This window comes from Phyllostomus hastatus, unplaced genomic scaffold, assembly GCF_019186645.2.
Source record: "Phyllostomus hastatus isolate PE091 unplaced genomic scaffold, TTU_PhHast_1.1 phas_contig_195, whole genome shotgun sequence".
Taxonomy (NCBI): domain Eukaryota; kingdom Metazoa; phylum Chordata; class Mammalia; order Chiroptera; family Phyllostomidae; genus Phyllostomus; species Phyllostomus hastatus.
Genome location: NW_025333706.1, coordinates 838,419 through 859,835, shown reverse-complemented (window position 1 = coordinate 859,835; position 21,417 = coordinate 838,419). Strand labels below are relative to the sequence as shown.

Here is a 21,417-nt window from a genome sequence, read left to right as displayed (position 1 = left end):
ATCTTTTCATATGTCTCTGGGCCCTCTGTATGTTCTCCTTGGAGAAGTGTCTTTTTAGGTTTTTTGCCCATTTTTTAATTGGATTGTTTGTCTTCCTGGAATGGAGTTGTGTGAATTCTTTATGTATTTTGGAGATCAAACCCTTGTCTGAGGTATCATTGGCAAACGTGTTTTCCCATAAATTTGGTTCACTTTTTATTTTGCTGATGTTTTTTTAAGCCATGCAGACGCTCTTTATTTTGATGAAGTCTCATTTGTTCATTCTTTCCTTTACATGCCTTGCTCTAGTGGACATATCAGTGAAAATATTGCTGCATGGACTATCTGAGATTTTCCTGCCTATGTTTTACTCTAGGACTTTTATGATGTTACAACTTTTATTTAAGTCTTTTATCTATATTAAGTTTATTTTTGTGTATGGTGTAAGTTGGTGGTCAAGTTTCATTTTTTTTTTTTTTTGCATGTAGCTGCCTAGCTCTCCCAACACCATTTGTTGAAGAGGCTATTTTTACTTCCTTTTACGCTTCGGCCCCCTTTATCAAATATTAATTAACCATAGAGACTTGGGTTTATTTCTGGGCTTTCTATTCTGTTCCATTGCTCTATGTGTCTGTTCTTATGCCAGTAACAGAATGTTTTGATTACAGTGGCCTTGTAATACAATTTGATATCAGGTATTGGGATCCCTCCTGCTTTCTTCTTCTTTCTCAAAATTGCTGTGACTATCAGCATCATTAATGGTTCCATATATATTTTTGAAATGTTTGTTCTCTATCTGTGAAATATGTCATTGGTACTTTAATAGAGATTGCATTAAATGTATAAATTTCTTTGGGTAGTATGGACATTTTGATGATGTTAATTCTTCCAATCCATGAACATGGTATATGCTTCTATTTATTTGTGCTTCCTTAATTTCTTTCTTCAGTGTTGTGTAGTTTTCTGAGTACAGATCTTTGACCTCCTAGGTTAGGTTTATTCCTAGATACTTTATTTTTCTTGTTGCTGTATCAAATGGGATTTTTTCCTGATTTCTGTTTCTGGTATTTCATTGTTGGTGTACAAAAATGCCTTAGATTTCTGAATATTGACTTTGTATCCTGCTGTTTTCCCAGATTAATTTATTAAGTTGGGTAGCTTTTTGGTGGAGTCTATTGGATTTACTCTGTATACTATCATGTCATCTGCAGACAATGACAGATTTGCTTCCTCCTTTCCAATTTCAAAATGTTTTATTTATTTTTTTTATCTGATTGCTGTGGCTAGGAGTTCCAATACTATGTTGAATAGAAGTGGTGAAAGCAGACATCCTTCTCTTTTCCTGATCTTAGTGGGAAACTTTTAGTTTTTGCCTGTTGAGTATGATGTTGGCTGTAGGTTTCTGATATATGACCTTTATTATGTTGAGGTATGCTCCCTCTACTCCCACTTTCTGAGTGTTTTTATCATAAATGGGTGCTGTACCTTATCAAGTGCTTTTTCCACATCTATTGATATGATCATGTGATTTTTGTCTTTCCTTTTGTTTATGCAATGTATTATGTTTGTCAATTTGCAAAATATTGTACCATCTTTGCATCCTTGGGATCAATTGCACTTGATCATGGTGTATGATCATGGTTTATAATCTTTTCAATGTATCTGTGGATATGGTTTGCCAATATTTTTTTGAGGAATTTAGTGTGTATGTTCATCAGAGATATTAGCCTAAACTTTTCTTTCTTTGTTATGTCTTTATTTAGTTTTAGGATTAGGATGATGCTGGTCATAGGAAGTTTTGGAGTCTTGCCTCTTCTTGAATTTTTTGGAATAGTCTGTGAAGGATAGGGGTTAGCACTTCCTTAAATGTTTTGTAAGGTTTTCCTATGAAACTGTTCATTCCAAGGGTTCTGTTTGCCAGGAATTTTTTGATTACTGCATTGATTTTGCCACCTGTTATTAGTCTGTTCAGGCTTTCTACATCTTCTTCATTCAGTTTTGGAAGATTATATTTTTCTAGAAATTTGTCCTTTCACCTAGGTTTTCAAATTTCTTGCCATACAGTCCTTTGCAGTAATTTCTTACAATCCTTTGTATTTCTGTGGTGTCAGTTGTAATCTCTCCTCTTTCATTTCTGATTGTATTTATTTGGGTCTTCTCTCTTTTTTTTCTTGATGAGTGTGCTTAAAGGCTTGTTGATTTTTTTGCTTTTCAAAAAACCATCTCATGGGTTTATTGATCTTTAGAATTGTTCTTTTAGTCTCTATGGTATTTAATTCTGCTCTGATCTTGGTTATTTCCTTCCTTCTACTTGCTCTGGGTTGTCTTGTTGTTCCTTCAGTTCTTGTAGAGGCCGAGTTAAGTTATTTTTTAAAATGTTTCTATCTTTTTTAGGTAGGCCTGTATCACTATGAACTTTTCTCTCAGTGCTGCCTTCACTTTATCCTGTAAGTTTTGGATTGTTGTGAATTCATTTTTATGTTTCCAGAAAGTTTTAAATTTTTTCATTGATTTCTGTCTTAACTCATTCATTGTTTAATAGCATGCTATTTAATTTCTGTGTGTTTGAGTTTTTTCCTTTGAGGTTGGTTTCTAGTTTCAATTCCTTGTGGTCAGAGAAAATGTTGATATGATTTCAATTTTCTTAAATTTGTTGAGTCTTGTTTTATGTTCTATCCTGTCATCTGTCTTTGAAAATGTTCCATGTGTATTTGAAAAGAATGTGTATTTTGCTTCTTTTGGATGAAAGGTTCTATATATATATATATCTGTTAAGTCAATTTGATATAAGGCATTGTTCAATGCTGTAGTATCCTTATTGATATTTAGTTTGGAAGATCTGTCCATTTTTGACAGTGGGGTATTGAAATCCCCTAGTACAAGTTTGTTTCTGTCTATATAGTCCTTGAAATCCTCCAAGATTTTCCTTTTATATTTGTGTGCTCCTATGTTCAGTGCATATATGTATACAATGTTTCTGTTTTCTTGATGATTTTTCAGTTGAATGTTATGAAGTGTCTCCTTTTATGGCCTTTGTTTTGAAGTCTATTTTGCCTGATATAAGTACTGCTACCCTGGCTTTTTTTCCTGTCAATTTGCTTGGAATACTTTTTTCCAACCCTTCAACTTCAGTCGATATATGTCTTTTGTTCTGAGGTGGGTGTCTTGTAGGCAGCATGTACGAAGTAATGTTGTCTTTTCTCTTCAGCTCACCTGTTTCTTTTGATTGGAACATTTAATCCATTTCCATTTAAGGTTTTTATTGATAAGTACATATTCATTGCCATTTTATTCCCTTCGTACCTGTATTCTTTTTTCTCACTCTTTTTCTTCCTTTTCTTTAACCAGTCCTGTTAGCATATCTCGTAGTGCAGATTTGGTGGAGGTGTATTCTTTCAGACTTCTTTTGTCTGAGAATCTCCTTATTTTGACTTCCATTTTAATTGAGAGTCTTGGTGGGTAGAGTAGTCTTGGTTGCAGCCCTTTGCTTTTCATTACTTAGAATATCATTTGCCATTCCCTTCTGTCTTATAGTATTTCTATTGAGATGTCAGCTTCTAACCTTATCAGAGCTGTCTTGTATGTTACTTCCTGTTTCTCCCTTCCTGCCTTTAAGATTCTCTCTTTGTCTTGGAATTTTGCTATTTTAATTATGATGTGTGTTGGACTGGGTGTCTTTTGATTTCTCTTGATTGAGACCCTGTCTGCTTCTTGAATTTTTGTGACATTTTCTCTCATCAAATTAGGGAAGTTGTCCATCATTACTTTTTCAAACAGGTTTTCTATCCTTTGCTCTTCTTCTTCTCCTCCTTCTGGTATCCCTATTATACAGATATTATTATGCTTCATGTTGTCTTGAATTTCCCTTAACCCCTCCTTGTTCTTTCTGAGTCTTTTTTTTCCTTTTCTTGCTTTTTCTGGGAGTTTTTTTTTCTACCTACCCCTCCAGCACACTGATTCAATCCTCTGCTTTATCCAGCCTGCTTTTGATTCCTTCTACTGTGTTCTTCATTTACTATTAGCTGTTCTTTTAAGTATATATTTTTGATTATGCTATTATAGTTTTTCTAATTTTCTCCCCTTTTTTTCTCCTCTGCCCAGCACCATCCAACCCTCCAGAAATCCCTTCTTAGTTCATGTACATGGGTTATACTTATAAGTTCTTTGAATTCTGTTTTCTATACCATTTTTTACTTCTCCCTCTCTATTTTATGCCTACTAATTATGCTTCTTTTCCCTGTACCTTCCCCCCATATTCCTCTCCTCCACATCCCCACTGAAAACCCTCCATGTGATGTCCATTTCTCTGATTCTGTTCCTGTTCTAGTTGTTTGCTTAGTTTTGTTTTCATGTTTTTCTTTTTTTTAGGGTTCATTTGTTGATAGTTGTGAGTTTGTTGTCATTTTGCTCTTCATAGTTTTTTATCTTCTTCAATTTTTTAGATAAGTAATTTATTTCTTCCTATTTTTAAAATTTTATTTTAATTGTTGTTGCAGTACAATTTTCTATCTTTTACTCCCATGCCAGCCCACCAACCCAGCTGTCCCCACCTCCCTCCCATTTCCACTAGCTCCTAGTTTTCTATCCATGTGTTCTTTATATTTGTTCCTGTAAACCCTTCCCCCTTTTCCCCTGAAATTCCCTCTCCTCTCCCCACTGAACACTATCAGCTTGTTCTCTATTTCAGTGTTTTTGGTTATATTTTCTTGTTTGTTTGTTTTATTGTTTAGGTTCCTGTTAAGGTTGAGATCATATAGTATTTGTCTTTCATCGCCTGGCTTATAACGCTTAGCATAATGCATTCCAGTTGCATCCATGCCGTTGCAAAGGGTAGAAGCTCCTTCTTTCTTTCTGCTGCATAGAATTCCATTGTGTAAATGAGCCATAGTTTTTTGATCCATTCATTTATTGCTGGGTACCAAGGTTGCTTCCAACACTTGGTTATTGTAAATTGTGCTGCTATGAACATTGGGGTGCATAGGTCCTTTTGGATTGGTGTTTCAGGGTTCTTAGGATAGAATCCTAGCAGTGGAATTGCAAGGTCAAAAGGCAGATCCATTTTGAGTTTTCCGAGAAAATTCCATACTATTTTCCACAGTGGTTGTATCAGTCTGCTATGACACCAACAGTACACTAGGGTCCCTTTTTCTCCACAACCTCTCCAACACTTGTTGTTTGTTGCTTTGTTAATGATGGCCATTCTGACTGGTGTAAGGTGGTATCTCATTGTGGTTTAATTTGCATCTCTCTGATAGCTAGTGATATTGAGCATCTTTTCATGTGTCTCTGGATCCTCTGTCTGTACTCCTTAGAGAAGTGTCTGTTCAACTCCTTTGCCCATTTTTTAATTGGGTTGTTTGTCTTCTTAGAGTGGAGTCATGTAAGTTCTTTATATATTTTGGAGATCACACCCTTGTTTGAGGTGTCATTGGCAAATATGTTTTCCCATACAGTTGGTTCTCTTTTTATTTTAATACTGTTTTCTTTAGCTGTGCAGAAGCCTGTTATTTTGATGAGGTTCCGTTTGTTTATTCTTTCCTTTATGTCCCTTGCTCTGGGGGATGAATCAGTAAAAATATTGCTGCGTGAAATATGTGAGATTTTCCTTCCTATGTTCTCCTCTAGGACTTTAATGGTGACATGGCTAATATTTAAATCTCTTATCCGTCTTGAGTTTATTTTTGTGTCTGGTGTAAGTTGGTGCTTGAATTTCATTTTTTTTTGCACGTAACTGTCCAGTTTTCCCAACACCTTTGCTGAAGAGACTGTTTTTATTCCATTTTATGTTGCTTCCCCCTTTGCCAAATATTAATTGACTTTAGAGACTTGGGTTTATTTCTGGGGTCTCTGTTCTGTTCCATTGACCTATCTGTCTGTTTTTATTCCAGTACGAAGCTGTTTTGATTATACTGGCCTTGTAATACAGTTTGGTATCAGGTATTGTGATCCCTCCTACTTTGCTTTTCTTTCTCAAAATTGCAGCAGCTATTTGGGGTCATTTATGGTCCCATATAAATTTTTGAAGTGTTTCTTCTATGTCTGTGAAATATGCCACTGGTACTTTAATAGGTATTGCATTGAATCTGTAAATTGCTTTGGGTAGTATGGACATTTTGATGATATTAATTCTCCCAATTCATGAACACAGTATATGTTTCCATTTGTTTGTGTCTTCCTTGATTTGTTTCCTCAATATTATGTAGCTTTCTAAGTACAAGTCTTTTACCTCCTTGGTTGGATTTATTCCTAGGTATTTTATTTTTCTTTTTGCTATTTCAAATGGGATTTTTTTCTTGATTTCTGCTTCTGCTGTTTCATTGTTGGTGTATAGAAATGCCTTTGATTTCTGAATATTGACTTTGTATCCTGTTGTTGTGCCAAATTCATTGATTAGGTCAAGCAGATTTTTGGCAGAGTCTATAGGATTTTCTGCATACAATATTATGTCATTGGGAAACAATGACAGTTTTGTTTCCTCCTTTCTGATTTGGATGCATCTTATTTCTTTTTCTTGTCTGATCTCTGTGGCTAAAACTTCCAGTACTATATTGAGTAGAAGTGGTGAAAATGGGCATCCTTGTCTTGTTCCTGATCTTAGTGGAAAAGATTTTAATTTTTTCTCATTGAGTATGATGTTGGCTGTATGTCTCTCATATATGGCCTTTATTATGTTGAGGAATGCTCCCTCTATTCCCACTTTGTTAAGTGTTTTTTATAAAAAAAAATGTGTTCTGTACCTTATCAAATGCTTTTTCTGCATCCATTGATATGATTATGTGATTTTTGTCTTTGCTTTTGTTTATGTGATGTATTACATTTACTGATTTGCGAATATTGTACCATCGTTGCATCCCTGGAATGAAACCCACTTGGTCATGGTGTATGATAATTTTAATGTATTGTTGGATGCGGTTTGCCACTATTTTGTTGAGGATTTTAGCGTCAATGTTCATCAGTGATATTGGCCTGAAGTTTTCTTTCTTTGTTGTGTCTTTATCTGGTTTTGGAATTAGGATGATGTTGGTGTCATAAAAAGAGTCTGGGAGTCTCCCATTTTTTTGGATTTTTTGGAATAGTCTGTGAAGGATAGGGGTTAGCTCTTTGTTAAATGCTTTGTAGAATTCTCCTGTGAAACCATCTGGTCCAGGGCTTTTGTATGCTGGGCGTTTTTTGATTACTGCTTCAATTTCTTTTGCTGTTATTGGTGTGTCAAGGCTTTCTGCTGCTTCTTCATTGAGTTTTGGAAGATTATGTTTTTCTAGAAATTTATCCATTTCACCTAGGGTTTCAAATTTCTTGGCATACAGTTCTCTGTAGTAATTTCTTACAATCCATTGTGATTCTGCGGTATCAGTTGTAATCTCTCCTCTTTCATTTCTGATTGTGTTTATTTGGGTCTTCTCTCTTCTTTTCTTGATGAGTCTGCTTAAAGGCTTGTCGATTTTGTTTATCTTTTCAAAGAACCAGCTCTTGGATTCATTGATCCTTAGAATTGTACTTTTAGTCTTTATGCCATTTAATTCTGCTCTGATCTTGGTTATTTCCTTCCTTCTGCTTGCTCTGGGTTGTCTTTGTTGTTGTTCCTCAAGTTCTTGTAGATGTAGGGTTAGGTTGTTTCTTTGAAATGTTTCTAACTTTTTTAGGTTGGCCTGTATCGCTATGAACTTCCCTCTCAGGACTGCCTTCGCTGTGTCCCATAAGTTTTGGGTTGTTGTGAGTTTGTTTTCATTAGTTTCCAGAAATCTTTTGATTTCTTCCCTAATTTCATTCTTGATCCATTCATTGTTTAATAGCAAGATATTTAATCTCCCTGATTTTGAGTGTTTTCGTTTTTTTTTCCTTGGGGTTGGTTTTTAGCTTCAGTCCCTTGTGATTTGAGAAAATGCTTGGTATGATTTAAATTTTCTTGACATTGTTGAGGCTTGTTTGTGTCCTATCATGTGGTCTATCTTTGAAAATGTTCCATGCACATTTGAAAAGAATGTGTATTTAGCTTCTTTGTGATGGAGGGCTCTGTATATATCAGTTAAGTCCATTTCATATAGGGTATTGTTCAATGCCACTATATCTTTGTTGATATTTTGTTTGGAAGATCTGTCCATTTTTGATAGTGGGGTGTTAAAATTCTCCACTCTATTTGTGTTGCTATCCATATCTTTCTTGAAGTCCTCTAAGATTTTCTTTGTGTATTTGGGTGCTCCTATGTTGAGTGCACATATATTTACAATATTTATGTCTTCTTGGTGGATTCTTGCCTTGAGTATTATGAAGTGACCTTCTGGGTCTCTCTTTATGGACCTTTTTTGGAAGTCTATTTTGTCTGATATGAGTATTGCTACCCTGGCTTTTTTTTCCCTGTCCATTTGCTTGGAAGATTTGTTTCCAGCCCTTCACTGTCAGCCTGTGCAGGTCTTTTACCTGAGGTGGGTCTCTTGTAGGCAGCATATGTGTGGGTTATTTTTTCTTATCCATTCAGCTATTCTATATCTTTTGATTGGCATATTTAATCCATTTACATTTAGGTTATTATTGATAGGTGCTTATTCATTGTCTTTTATATACTTGTGTTCCTCTCGCTCTCTCTCTGTTTTCCTTCCCTTCCTTAAAGCAGTCCCTTTAGAATCTCTTGCAGAGCTGGTTTGGTGGAGGTGTATTCTTTTAGACTTCTTTTATCTGGGAAGCTTCTTATTTGGCTTTCTATCTTGATTGAGAGCCTTGCTGGGTAAAGTAGCCTTGGTTGCAGACCTCTGGTTCTCATTACTTGGAATATTTCTTGGCATGCTCTTCTGGCTTGGAGCGTTTTCATTGAGAAGTCAGCTGTTAGCCTTATTGGGGCTCCCTTTTATGTTACTTCCTGTTTCTTTCTTGCTGCCTTTAATATTCTCTCTTTGTATTGGAATTTTGACATTTTAATTATGATGTGTCTTGAAGTGGGCCTCTTTGGGTTTCTCTTGATTGGAACTGTGTTTCTTAGATGTGTGTGACTTTTTCTCTCATCAAATTAGGGAAGTTTTCCATCATTTTTTTTTCAAATAGGTGTTCTATCCCTTGCTCTTCTTCTACTTCTGTTTTCCCTGTTATACAGATATTATTATGTTTCATATTGTCTTGTATTTCCCTTAATCCCTCTTCATTCTTTGTGAGCCTCTCTTCCTTTTCTTGCTCGTTCTGGGTGTTTTCTTCTACATTTTCCTTTACCTCGATGATCTGATCTTCTGCTTCATGAATCCTGCTTTTGATTACTTCTACTGTGTTTTTCAGTTGGGATATTGTATTCTTCATTTCCTGTTGGCCCTTGTTGATAGTTTCTCTTTCCTTTTTCATGTTGATATAGTTTGCAGTGAGTTCATTGTAGTTTCCCTGTAGTTTCTGGTAGCTCATTGTGAGCTCATTGAGCTTTCTGAGAATCATTGCTTTGAACTCAATATCTGATAGTTGAATTGCCTCTATTTCATTTAGCATTCTTTCTGAGGCTTCCTCCTTTTCTTTCATTTGGGGATTGTTTCTTTGTCTTCCCATTGTTTGTGAGACTCTTGTTGTTAGCCTCAGTTTCTTAAATTGATATTCTGTGGCTCCCTGGGTTTATGGTGTGAACTTTTGTGGTAGAATACCAGTGAGTTCCAGTGGTGCAGTCTCCTTGATTTCCTGAGCTCACTCATCTTGGGCTGTCACTTAAGTTGGCCCTGTGTTTGTCTTTGTGTTTTGATTGTTGTTGGGTCTTTTCTTGGTCATTCCTTCTCACCATTTGGTTAAATGAGCGTCACTCCACCCACCACCTCTTGTATTTTGTTGTGCTGGTGAGGTCAGGTTGTGTTGAAGCTCATTCTTCCGTGTGTATAAAGTTTTCAGGATTCTCTCTTGCTCTTGTTTAGTTGTTTGTACTGGGTAGTGTCTCTACTGTTTAGTTGTATTTCCATGTAGGTCTGGATTTGAGGTTTGCGTGGTTTCCACTCCCTCCTTCACCTTCTTCTGTTGTTATCTGTTAGTGATTCCTTTTTTTGTTGATTTTCCTCTTCCAGTGAGTATCCTGGTGTTCACCACTTCCACTTACTCTTTATTGTTATCAGTTGGAGGGGGAAGGCAAAATGGTTTAAGACAGCAGGAGTGTATTCTATGATATTTACAGTAGCAGCCAGTAGAGAAGAGATAGGAGATCCTTTGGCTATGTATAGTGTTAACCATGATCTCCACCCAGCTAGCTGATTTTTAGAAAGGATGTAAAGAAGAGAAGACTCTTGTTGTGGAAGGAAGGATTGTGAGTTGGATCTAGAAAGTAGTGAGGTTGTGGGAGGTCAGATTCTGAGGTAAGGTGAGAGTAAAGTATAGTAAATAGGTGTAGTGTGTGACAGAATAGAGTTAACCACTACAGTAATAGAGTTCAGGAAACTGTAAAGTGGGCTAAGATCTGGGAGAGGTGTTGTGAAGTATTTATAATTGCACGGAACAGCTATTATTTACAATAATATTAGAACAACAATTATGTGACAGAATCTATGAGATCTAGATAACAAGAATAGGGAGTATAGAACCTTGAGTAGTGTGCTAATGGGACACAAGTGAGGTGAATGACAGTAAATTAGCAATACACTATGAAAGAGAGATCAGGGGAAACCTGTCATATGATACAATATAACTGGCCTAGCAAGGCAGGCTATACAGAAAGAAGAGGAATACAAAAGCACTATTTTTAAAAAAGATGTAAGATTAATGGAAAAATAATAATACAATATGCAATAACTTGCAGGTTCTCTGTTATAGCAGAGTGAAATTTGTCTCACCATGACAGCTGTTGTGATACCCCTTCTTTGTGTTCAACTCTGGTCTTTTCACAGTTCCAGATTTTTGTCTCACTTGTAGGTATTTAAAAAAAAAAAGTCAGACGAAGGAAGGAAGAAGAGATAAAATTGGAGGAAAGGAAGGAGGAAGGAATAAAATAAGAAAGCAGGAAAGAGAGGAAAAAGAAATTGAAAGAATAAAAATAATATAAATTTAAAAGTTAAGAATTATTTTAAAAATTAGAATAAAATTTAAAAACCCCTTGGTTTCAAAGTGGCCAAACTGGTTTTTCTGGTCTTACTGGCTATAGCAGGCTGAAGGGTGATTAGTATGGCTTTTCTTCCTTCCTGATCTGCACTCAGTCACCTGTACACACTGTCTGGGGAGCTATCGTGGCACCTTTACCCTGTGCCCTGGGTGTGGGAACCAAGCCTTTCCCCAGGGTTACTGCTGTGTGTTGGGGTGCCGGAGTGTGCTCCCACATGCGCCCTCGGCTAGACTGCCTCACCCTTCCCAGTGCAGGGTCCTCTGCACAAGCACAGCTTTCTGTGCATCCTTGGGATCACTGCCTGGCTGGGTGGCAGGGAGGCCGGAGAGATTGCTGTAGGAGATTTCCCCAAACAGTGTTTGTCTTTTCACTCCTTCCTTTTGAGAAATTCTTCCTACTCAAGCCTGCTGCTCCATACAGTGGCCTGGCTTCTCCCACAGCCCAACTCTCCAGCCAGACTGGTGACCCTGTGGGTCAAGGAGCAACCCAACCCCGCCGGTGTTTACAGACTCTGGGGAAGCTCACAGCCCCCTTGTGTTTGCTAGCAACTGGGTTCCTCCCGGGGCCCCTTCTTTGGCTGGGGAGGGAGCAGTTGTCCCGGCTCTCTACCAAGGACTCTGTGGCAAACTTGGCAGTGGGCACTGGGCCTGGGGCTGCAGTCCCGCCCGGACCCCGCACTGGTCCCTGGGACCCTACTGTCTTGCAGCACTCCTCTCACCGCCTGGTGTTTTGGTTCTGCCACAGTTCTTGGTCCCTTATTTTCATATATGTTTAGGTATCTTGGTTGCTTTCTCTTTTACTCCATGGATCAGCCAGGATTTTCTCCTGTGTGTAGAGGGAATGAAATCTGCTCCCTTCTACCCTGACACCATCTTCCTTAGATAAGTCGTTTTAACATTTTATGTAATAAGGGCTTGGTGATGATGAACTCCTTTAAGTTGAACTTATCTGGGAAGCACTTTATCTGCCCTTCCATTCTAAATGATAGCTTTGCTGGCTAGAGTAATATTGGATGTAGTTCCTTGCATTTCATGACTTCAAATACTTCTTTTCCAGCCCCTTCTTACCTATAAGATTTCTTTTGAGAAATCAGCTGACGGTCTTTTGGGCATTCCTTTGTAGGTAACTCTCTCCTTTCCTTTGCTGCTTTTAAGATTCTCTCTTTATCTTTAATCTTGGGCAAATTAATGATAATGTGGCTTGGTGTGTTCTTCTTTGGGTCCAACTTCTTTGGGACTCTCTGAGCTCCTTGGACTTCCTGGAAGTATATTTCCTTTTCCAGATTGGGGAAATTTTCCTTCATTATTTGTTCAAATATCTTTTCCATTTCTTACTCTTGTTTTTCTCCTTCTGGCACTTGTATAATTTGGATATTGGAACATTTAAGTTGTCCCAGATGTTCCTAAGCTTCTCTTCACTTTTTTGAATTCTTGTTTCTTCATTCTGTTCTGGTTGGATGACTATTTCTTCCTTTTGCTCCAAACCATTGATTTGAGTCCTAGTTTCTTTCCTGTCACTGTTGGTTCCCTAAATATTTTGCTTTATTTCACTTGAGTATCTTTCATTTGCTCTTTCATTTTGCGACCAATCTCAGTTCTGTGAGCATTTTGATTACCAGGGCTTTGAACTCTCTATCAGATGGGCTGGTTATCTCCTCATCACTTAGCTCTGTTCCTGGAGTTTTGCTCTGTTCTTTCCTTTGAGCCATATATCTTTGTCTCAGTGCACCTGCTAAGTTATAAGGGGGTGGGGCCTTAGGTATTCACTAGGTCAGGGTAACCCTGCTTGCTGTGCTGTGGCACTGTCTGTGGTGGAGAGGCCAGAAAGGAAACAGTGCAGCTTGCCTGCTTCACTCTAGCCCACTTTCCAATGAGCCCTCCTGTGAGGTTGGGAGTTCCTCCCACTGAGACAACCCTTACCATAGCTCTGAGTCTCAGTTTCCCACTCAGACAGTCATGTTCACATGGTCAGGTCCTTTGCCATGGGTTCTCTCCATCCTCCTGCCTTACTGGTCTAGTTGGTCTGGTTGACTGTTTCTTGGTTGTCAGAGTTCCATGCAGTTTGATTTTCTGGCTTTTTCCTTTTTTTTCTTGTTGTTTATTGATTTTAGATTGGTTGTTATCCTCCTTTTGGTTGTGCAAGGAAGCGAAGGGTATCCTCCTATACTTGCATCTTGGCTGGAACCCTACTCTTGGCTGTTGTTGGTTGTTTCTACATCCTTTTTTCATGCTGGTTAATTCACATTTAATTCCCTATTGCTTCCTTGTAGTTTTTGGTAATTCTCACTGAGCTCATTGTGCTTCCTTATAAGCATTGTTTTGAACTCAATATCTGATCATTGACTTGCCTCTATTTCAGTTAACATTCTTTCTGAGGATTCCTCTTTCCTTTTTGTTAAGGCCTTGGTTCTTTGTCTTCACATTATTTGTGAGACTCTTTTTATTTGCCTCTGCTTCTTAAATTGATCTGTTTTGACTCCCTGAGTTTGTGGTATGAACTTCTATGATAGGAGACTTGTGAGATTCAGTGGTGCAGACACCTTGATCTCCTGATCTTGACGTTCTTGGGATGCCCTTTATGCAGTTTATGTTGGCTTTGTGGGTGTAATTGAGTTTTCATTGCTGTTGGGTTGTTATTTGGTGGGTCCTTCCCTCCAGCTGGGTGACTGAGGGTCACTCTGACCACCATTTCTTGTATTGCAAAACATATTTTTAAAAGTAACATGGGGCATAGTGATCATTCAATACTCTGTCCTTTACTGAATTTTCATAATAGAAGCCTACTACCCTGATATGTTCACTGTTAATAAAGCTTTATTATATTTCTTGTAAATTTACTTTGCATGTTTGTATTCCAATTTCTACAGCTACATTTTGTGTCTTAGTCATAAAGTTAGTTCTGCCTTTGTCTTCATTATTATGAAGATTTTTGTCACCTCTCTGAAGTCTTCACCATTCTTGAAAGATACTTTAAAATTCTTTCCCTCTTCCACTGGTTAAGTTCTTTTAAGGCTTTCATTTTGTTGTTTCCTTTGAAGGCCCCACTTTTTCCTTATTGACAGAAGCTACCACAAGCTCAGTGAGCTGTGTGCAAGAAGAGTTAGTTAGAAAGTGACAGATACCCAGATGGCCCTTGCAGGAAAATGAGTGAATAAATTTTTAAATTGTATATAAAATGAGATATAGTCATTACAAAGAATATATCAGTAGATGTGTATTACTAGGAAAAAAATCTCAAAATTTTTAAATGGAGTGAGAAAGAATATGAACTATTTATATGAATTTTAAAACACACAAACAATTATATATACAATTTATAGATAAATATATGGATGGATATAAAAACATGCAGGAATATTAAATAACAACTCTAAGATACCAAAGGTTGAATTGGGGGCAGAGTGAGCTTTAACTTTATTTGTCAAGTATTATTTCCTCCCTAATATTTCATAATGAAAAGGTACAAATATACAAAAGTATTTTAATAGTAAACACCTTTATACCCATCATCTAGATTCTACCATTAATATTTTTCTGTTAATTTCACTTATCTATCCATCTGAAGTTTGACACATTTTACTTCTTTTTATGAAAGGAAGCAAATATAGAAAATGTTCACACCATTTAATATCAGTGGTAGGTACACAGATATCTTTTATATTAATTATTATGATTTTCTATACTTTTGAAATATTATTTAAAGTCAAATAAATGATATTAAAATAATATGTACAAAAGTGGGTGGCTGGAGTTAACTGAATCACCAAGCTTCTTTGGGAATATACTTAAGGCATGAAGTCCTGTATGTGTTTCTATATAATAAAGATTGAAGACATTTGTATAAATTTAATTTTGCACCATTGTTCTCTATTTCTTCATGTTGATGTATAGTACCATCTAGTGTTCTTTCATTTTAGTGTAAAGTACTTTCTTTAATACTAATGGAAGGAAAGATTTGCTAGTGATGATTTATTTTAGTTTTTATATATCTGGAAATGTCCTATTTCTGTTTCATTTTGAAAGGATAGTTTTACTGTATAGAGAGTGTTAGGTATATTGTCTTCTTCTTTCAGTACTTGAATATGCCATACCACTACTTTCTGACCTTCATTGTTTGTGATAAGAAGTCAGCTGTTAATATTATTGAGGATCCTTTGTTTAAAATCTGAGTTTCCTCAGGGACAGTTTCTATTGATTGCTTATTTTTCTTGTGTTTTTTTTTTGCATGTCTCATAATTTTATTTTTTTTTTGTAGAAAGTAGGGATTTGAAATAATATATGTGGCAACTCTGGAAATCAGATTTCTCCCTTCTTCAGGATTTGTTGTTGTTGCTGGTTTTTGTGGTTGTTTGTTTTAATGACTTTTATAAACTAAATTCATAAAGTCTGTATTCCTTGACCACTAACAATGGCCACTAACTCTGCTCACTTTAATTATTAGAAAGCTAATTACTAGAAAGAGGTTTCCTAAATTCCAGGAACTGGTCTTTGCTGAGGGGCTCTGTTTTTGTGTGGGGAATCCCTTTAACACTCAGCCAGGCACTTGGCAATTCTTTAGCTTTCACTTCCTACTTGTGCATAGCTTCAGGCTAAGCCAGTGTTTGAAACTAGGGCCTTTTTACATCTTTTCTAAGCAGGGATTCATCCTTGACCATGAACAGAGCCCTATGAATTCTAGATTCTAGTAGCCTTCTAGATTCTTGGAAATATGTTGAGGTTTATCAAAATCCCTATGAACATCTCATTTTCTAACTTTTCCTTTTAAGCTTTTGATTAGCCTACTCTTTGCCCCCAGTGTTATTTACTGCCCCAGGAAACCATGTTGTTAAACAATTTCCTCTAATTGCTCTTGACAAACGACCCAGCAGAGGAGGCATTTTCCCCCAAATCAGGTCAAATAAAGACAGTCATATGAGTTACCACTTCTAGGAAATGACAAGACAGTTAGTATAATGACTGTTCTCTGGGAATGAGACTGTAAAGGAGACTCAGAGCTGTTTTGCCTTCTTTCATGGCTATCAGGCTACTGGTTTTTACTGTGATTGTGGGCTCTTTGTTTTAAAAACTACCATGGAGATAGGAATAGGGCAAGTTAAAATGCCACAAAGCCACTCTTCATAAAGCTGTCTTTTGTTTGCTTAAAAAAATACACTCCCTAGGTTGTTGAAAGCCTCTGGTTATTTTCCAGGGTTTTAAGTAGTTGATTCTGATTTTTTTTACCACTTTTATTGTTCTTTCATAAAAGATAAAAATTTCAGAGGTCCTTACTCTGCCATTTTCCCTGATGTCATGAAATCTTCATATTTTAGTTGGTTTTGGGGTAAATTTCATAATTTACTAAAATGTGTGTCTGTGCCTTCAGTATCTGGTTATCTTTGTACTTAAAATTTTCTTTCTTAAACAAAATATGCTTTTAAAAAGGATTTTTTTCTATTTCAAATATGACTGGTATTTTCCAAAGGGTAGAACTGTAAATAAGGCAGAGATATTTGTCTAAACCACTCATGTGCTTTTCATGTATGACTGAGGCTTACATGATTGAGGGGGCAATGGGTAAACTTACTTTTCTGGGGTGACAAGATATTAACATTAGATTAATTGGTTTTGACCATAAGCTCAGTGTTTGGCTAAAGCTTTTGAAAATTCTCTTTTAACAGAATGCAGAGTCTAGATGAGCCATGGACTGAGGAGGAGGGTGATGGCTCAGATCACCCATACTACAACAGTATTCCAAACAAGACTCCTCCTCCAGGGGGGTTTGTTGATTCTCGACTGAAAGCCAGACCTCATGCCCCTGACACAGCCCAGGTAATTGTTGTACCTTTTCCTTTGGAAGCTTGATAACTGAACTTTATTCTGTTCATTTTTCTCAACTTTATTTTCAGGCTGGTGTTCTGTCCACTTGACAGAATAACTCATAAAAGTTTTCCCCATGGATTTCACAAAGCAGACAAATGAAGGAGGCTTTTGTTTTAACATCACAAAGTGTTAGTCAAATACCTTAAAAGTATATTGTGATTCTTGAGAGAGTAGTCTAAATGTTAGTTCTCCATCCTGGGACAAATTGCACTATAATGCAATCATAATGAGAAGAAGGTAGAGTTCAAATCCTTTTAAAAAGTCTAAGTACTTTGGTTTGTCTGAACAGATAGTGGACACAGACCTTTAAAGTGGTCAGAATTTTATGAGGTTTTTTTTTTATGTTAGCCATTTTCCCTCTAACTCAAAATTCTAGTAAGGCAATTCTAGTAAGGCAATTGTTTTCTAGAGTTATGTCATCTCTACTTTGTAATAGAGAGTTTAATGTCACTTACCTTATGTGAATAATGAAACTAATAATAGTGTCAAAATAACATTGAAATGAAGTGTCAATAGCTCTGACACTGAGAGGGAATAGACTGGATGGACTTGCCCAGGTGTGTTGGATTGGCAGTGTGTTCTAACACATAGACACTCTAACTGAAATTTATTTTAGGGCAATTTGAGTGATGCAGCTGTGGACAGAAGAGCTTAATTCATGCTCACACTTGGGGGAGTTGTTGGAAGCATGAAAATAAGAGTGGGGATGAACAGTTTTGTTGAGATGTAGTCTCTTCCTTATGCCCATACAAACTTATTTCTTAAATCTCAATGCCAACTGTGAGGCATGGAGGGAAAACTGCATGTAATCAGGGATGCAATCACTTAGCTACTGACTTATGTCCCTTCTACTATATTATAGCTTTTGGAAATGGGGAAACAAGATGAGCATAATTTTTTCTCTTTGTATCCATAGTTTTCAGGAAAAGAGCAAACTTATTACCAGGGAAGACACTTAGGAGACTCATTTGGTGAAGATTGGCAGCAAACACCTATCAGGCAAGGTGAGAGGCAAGGTAACAAGGGCAAGAAGGAAAAAAATACACACGTCATGTGTTGTTTTCCAGTCCTCCTTGCCCCTCCTCCTTTCTTTAGAGATCACTGATTTGCTTTATATCCTTATATAGATTAATTTGCATTTTCTAGAATTTTATATGCATATAATTATACATGATACATTCTTTTTTATTTGACTTCTTTTCACTTAGCAAAATTATTTTTAGATTTACTCTATTGCTCTATGTATCAATAGATTTTTTCTTTTTATTGATGACTAGTATTTTATTGTATGAGCATCCTGCACCATGTTTACATGTTGATTGATATTTATTTCCAATTTGTGGGCAAAGGGAAAATTTATTTCCAATGTACAGATAAGTTGGTTTGAACATTCATGTTAAAAAAATACCCAAACAAAAGTAAGGTCTCCCCAGTGTAGTTTACCTACTGAGAAATTGGCAGAAAAACCCATTGGAAAAATCTAGTGAGGATGGGATTACAGATTCTCAACCAGCTCATAGAAATATATAAAGTAAGGGAGACTTCTGGCCAAGATGGAGGTATAGATAGATACACTTTGCCTCCTTGCACATGCAAAAGGACGACAGCAAATTAAAAAAAAAAAAAAACCCAACCAGAACTGCCAGAAAATTGAATTGTGTGGAAGTCTGACAATCAAGGAGTTAAAGAAGAAACACTTCTCCATACCAGTAGGAGGGGTGGACGTGGGCAGTCAGGGTGGAGAAGACTTGAGGCAAGATGGTAGCTGGAGGACTGGGCAAGAAGGTGGCTGGCAGAATGGGCAGTCCCACATTTATGTGCGCATAAACCAGGAGGAACAACTTGGGAGCGAGACAGATCGTGCAACCCAGGGTTACAGCCTGAGGAAATAAAGCCTCAAATCTTCTGACTGAAAACAGCAATGGGCATTGGGGTAGCAGGAGAAACTCCTTGCCTCACAGGAGAGTTCATTGGACAGACCCACAGGGTCCTAGAATATACACAAATCACCCACCCAGGAATCAGTACCAAAAGGGTCCAATTTGCTTGTGGGTAGTAGAGGTAGTGACTGGAAGATGGCCAAGAACTGAGCAAGTGGCATTGTCCTCTCTCAAATCCCTTTCTTACATACAGTGCCACAATGCAGCAAAGTGCATTGCCCACCTTGGTGAATACTTAAGGCTCTGCCCCTTACTAAGTAACAGGTGTGCCAAGATAAAAAGAAATATGGACCAAATGAAACAACAGATCAAAACTCCAGAAAAAAATACAACTAAGTGATTAAGAAATAGCCAACCTGTCAGATGCAGAGTTGAAAACACTGGTAATCAGGATGCACACAGAAATCCTTGAGTACAGCCACAAAATAGAGCAAAAAGTGAAGGCTATGCAAAGTGCAATAAAAAAATGCACAGGGAACCAACAGTGAAGGAAAGGAAATTGGGCCTAAAATCACTGATTTGGAGCAGAAAGAAGTAATAAACATTCAACCAGAACAGAATGAAGAAAAAGAATACAAAAAAAAAAAATGAGAAGAGGCCTAGGAACCTCCAGGACAACTTGAAACATTCTAACATATGAATCTTAAGGGTTCCAGAAGGAGAAGAGGAACAGTAAGAAATGGAAGACTTATTTGAACAAATAATGAAGGAAAAATTCCCCAGTCTGGTAAGGGAAATAGAATTTCAGGAAGTCCCGGAAGCTCAGAGAATCCCAGAGAAGTTGCACCCAAGGAGGAACACACCGAGGCACATCATAATTACATTACCCAAGATCAAAGATAGGAGAGAATCTTCAAAGCAGCAAGAGAAAAGGAGACAGTTATCTACAATGGAGTTCCCATTAGAGTCTCTAGTGATTTTCTCCAAAGAAATCTTGCAGGCGAGAAGGGCTGGAAAGAAGTATTCCAAGTCATGAAAGGCAAGGACCTACATCCAATATGACTCTATCCAGCAAAGCTCTCATTTAGAATGGAAGGGCAGATAAAGTGATTCCCAGATAAGGTCAAGTTAAAGGAGTTCAGCACCACCAAGCCCTTATTCTATGAAATGTTAAAGGAACTTATCTAAGAAAAAGAAGAAGATCAAAACTATGAACAGTAAAATGACAACAAACTCACAACTATCAACAACTGAACCTAAAAAAATACAAAACCAAAAGTGAACTAAGAAAACAACTAGAACAGGAACATATTCACAGAAATAGAGATTACATGGAGGTTATCAGTGGGGGGAGTTGGAGGAAAATGTATAGGGAAAAAGAAGCATAAGTGGTAGGTACAAAATAGACAGGGGAGGTTAAGAATAGTATGGGAAATGGAGAAGCCAAAGAACTTATATGTATGACCCATGAACATGAACTAAGGTGGGGAAATGCTGGTGGGAGGAAGGGTACTGGGCAGAAGGGAATAAAGGGAGAAAAAAATGCAACAACTATAATAGTATAATCAATAAAGTGTTTTAAAAAATAATTAATAATTTTATACAAAATTATATACAAACATGAAATCATCACATTGTATACCTTAAACTTACATGGAAGTCAACATATGTGCATGTATGTTGATAATGTCTCAATGAAGCTGGAGAAAGAAAAAAAAAGAAGTATATAAAGTAAGGTTTATGAGGATGGCACACATCAGCTGATGCCTCCCCTGGCACCAGGACAAGTTCATGTCCTTCAGCACTTACTTTTCTCAAATTTCCTGGAGACTCTTCCTGATAGGAGTCCTGAGGAACTGACCTCTCCAATGACACCTCTACCATTTCAACTGGGAGTTGGTTGGAAGACTATGAAATTTGGTTCAGGCTGTCCCTAAGCTCTCCAGCAGAGCTTAGCCCCAGTAGTTCCTCATAAGACCCAGTAGTAGCTTTCTCTTCCTGGTGTCCCCCCATAACCCCCTCTTCAGTGGCAACATCAGGAGGAGCAGAGTGACACCTACAATAAGCAGAGATGGCATCAAGGATACATCCCTCATGGTCTCTGGGTACCTTTAGAGGACATGTCTATATCTTACCAAGTCAATGAGTATACACCTACACCCACACTAATAATCATTCAGACATGACTAATAACTAGCTGCTAATATATGTCTTGATTTATAGACAGTTCTTTTTTTGGTATGATGTATTTTATTGTTTTATTTTTTTTATTGTTCAAGTAGAGATGTCTCCATTTTCACCACCACACCATGCCCCCTCACCCCACCCACCCCCACCTCCCAGCCTTGAACCCCCTTTGGCTTTGTCCATGTGTCCTCCACACATGTTCTTTGATGGCCTTTCCTCTATTATCCTCTGTTATCCCTCTCTCCCCTCCTCTCTGGTTACTGTCAGTCTGTTCTCCATTTCAATGTCTCTGGTTATATTTTGCTTGCTTATTTGCTTTGTTGATTAGGTTCCACTTATAGGTAAGATCATATGGTATTTCTCTTTCACCACCTGGCTTATTTCACTTACCGTAATGCTTTCCAGTTCCATACATGCTGTTGCAAAGTGTAGGAGTTCCTTCTTTTTTTTCTGCTATGTAGTATTCCAT

The 21,417-nt window shown here is 37.2% G+C and overlaps 1 protein-coding gene across 6 annotated transcripts in view; it reads left to right on the top strand.

Moving 5' to 3' along the window:
- The window catches only part of SHC3 (SHC adaptor protein 3), a 238,300-nt gene that overhangs the window by 143,033 nt on the left and 73,850 nt on the right, over nt 1–21,417 (top strand). For all 6 annotated transcript variants that reach the window (XM_045833887.1, XM_045833886.1, XM_045833888.1 and 3 more), the window contains exons 8-9: nt 16,680–16,830; nt 17,798–17,885. In XM_045833887.1, the coding sequence (XP_045689843.1) occupies nt 16,680–16,830; nt 17,798–17,885 (239 nt within the window). The remainder of the gene's footprint in view (nt 1–16,679; nt 16,831–17,797; nt 17,886–21,417) is intronic.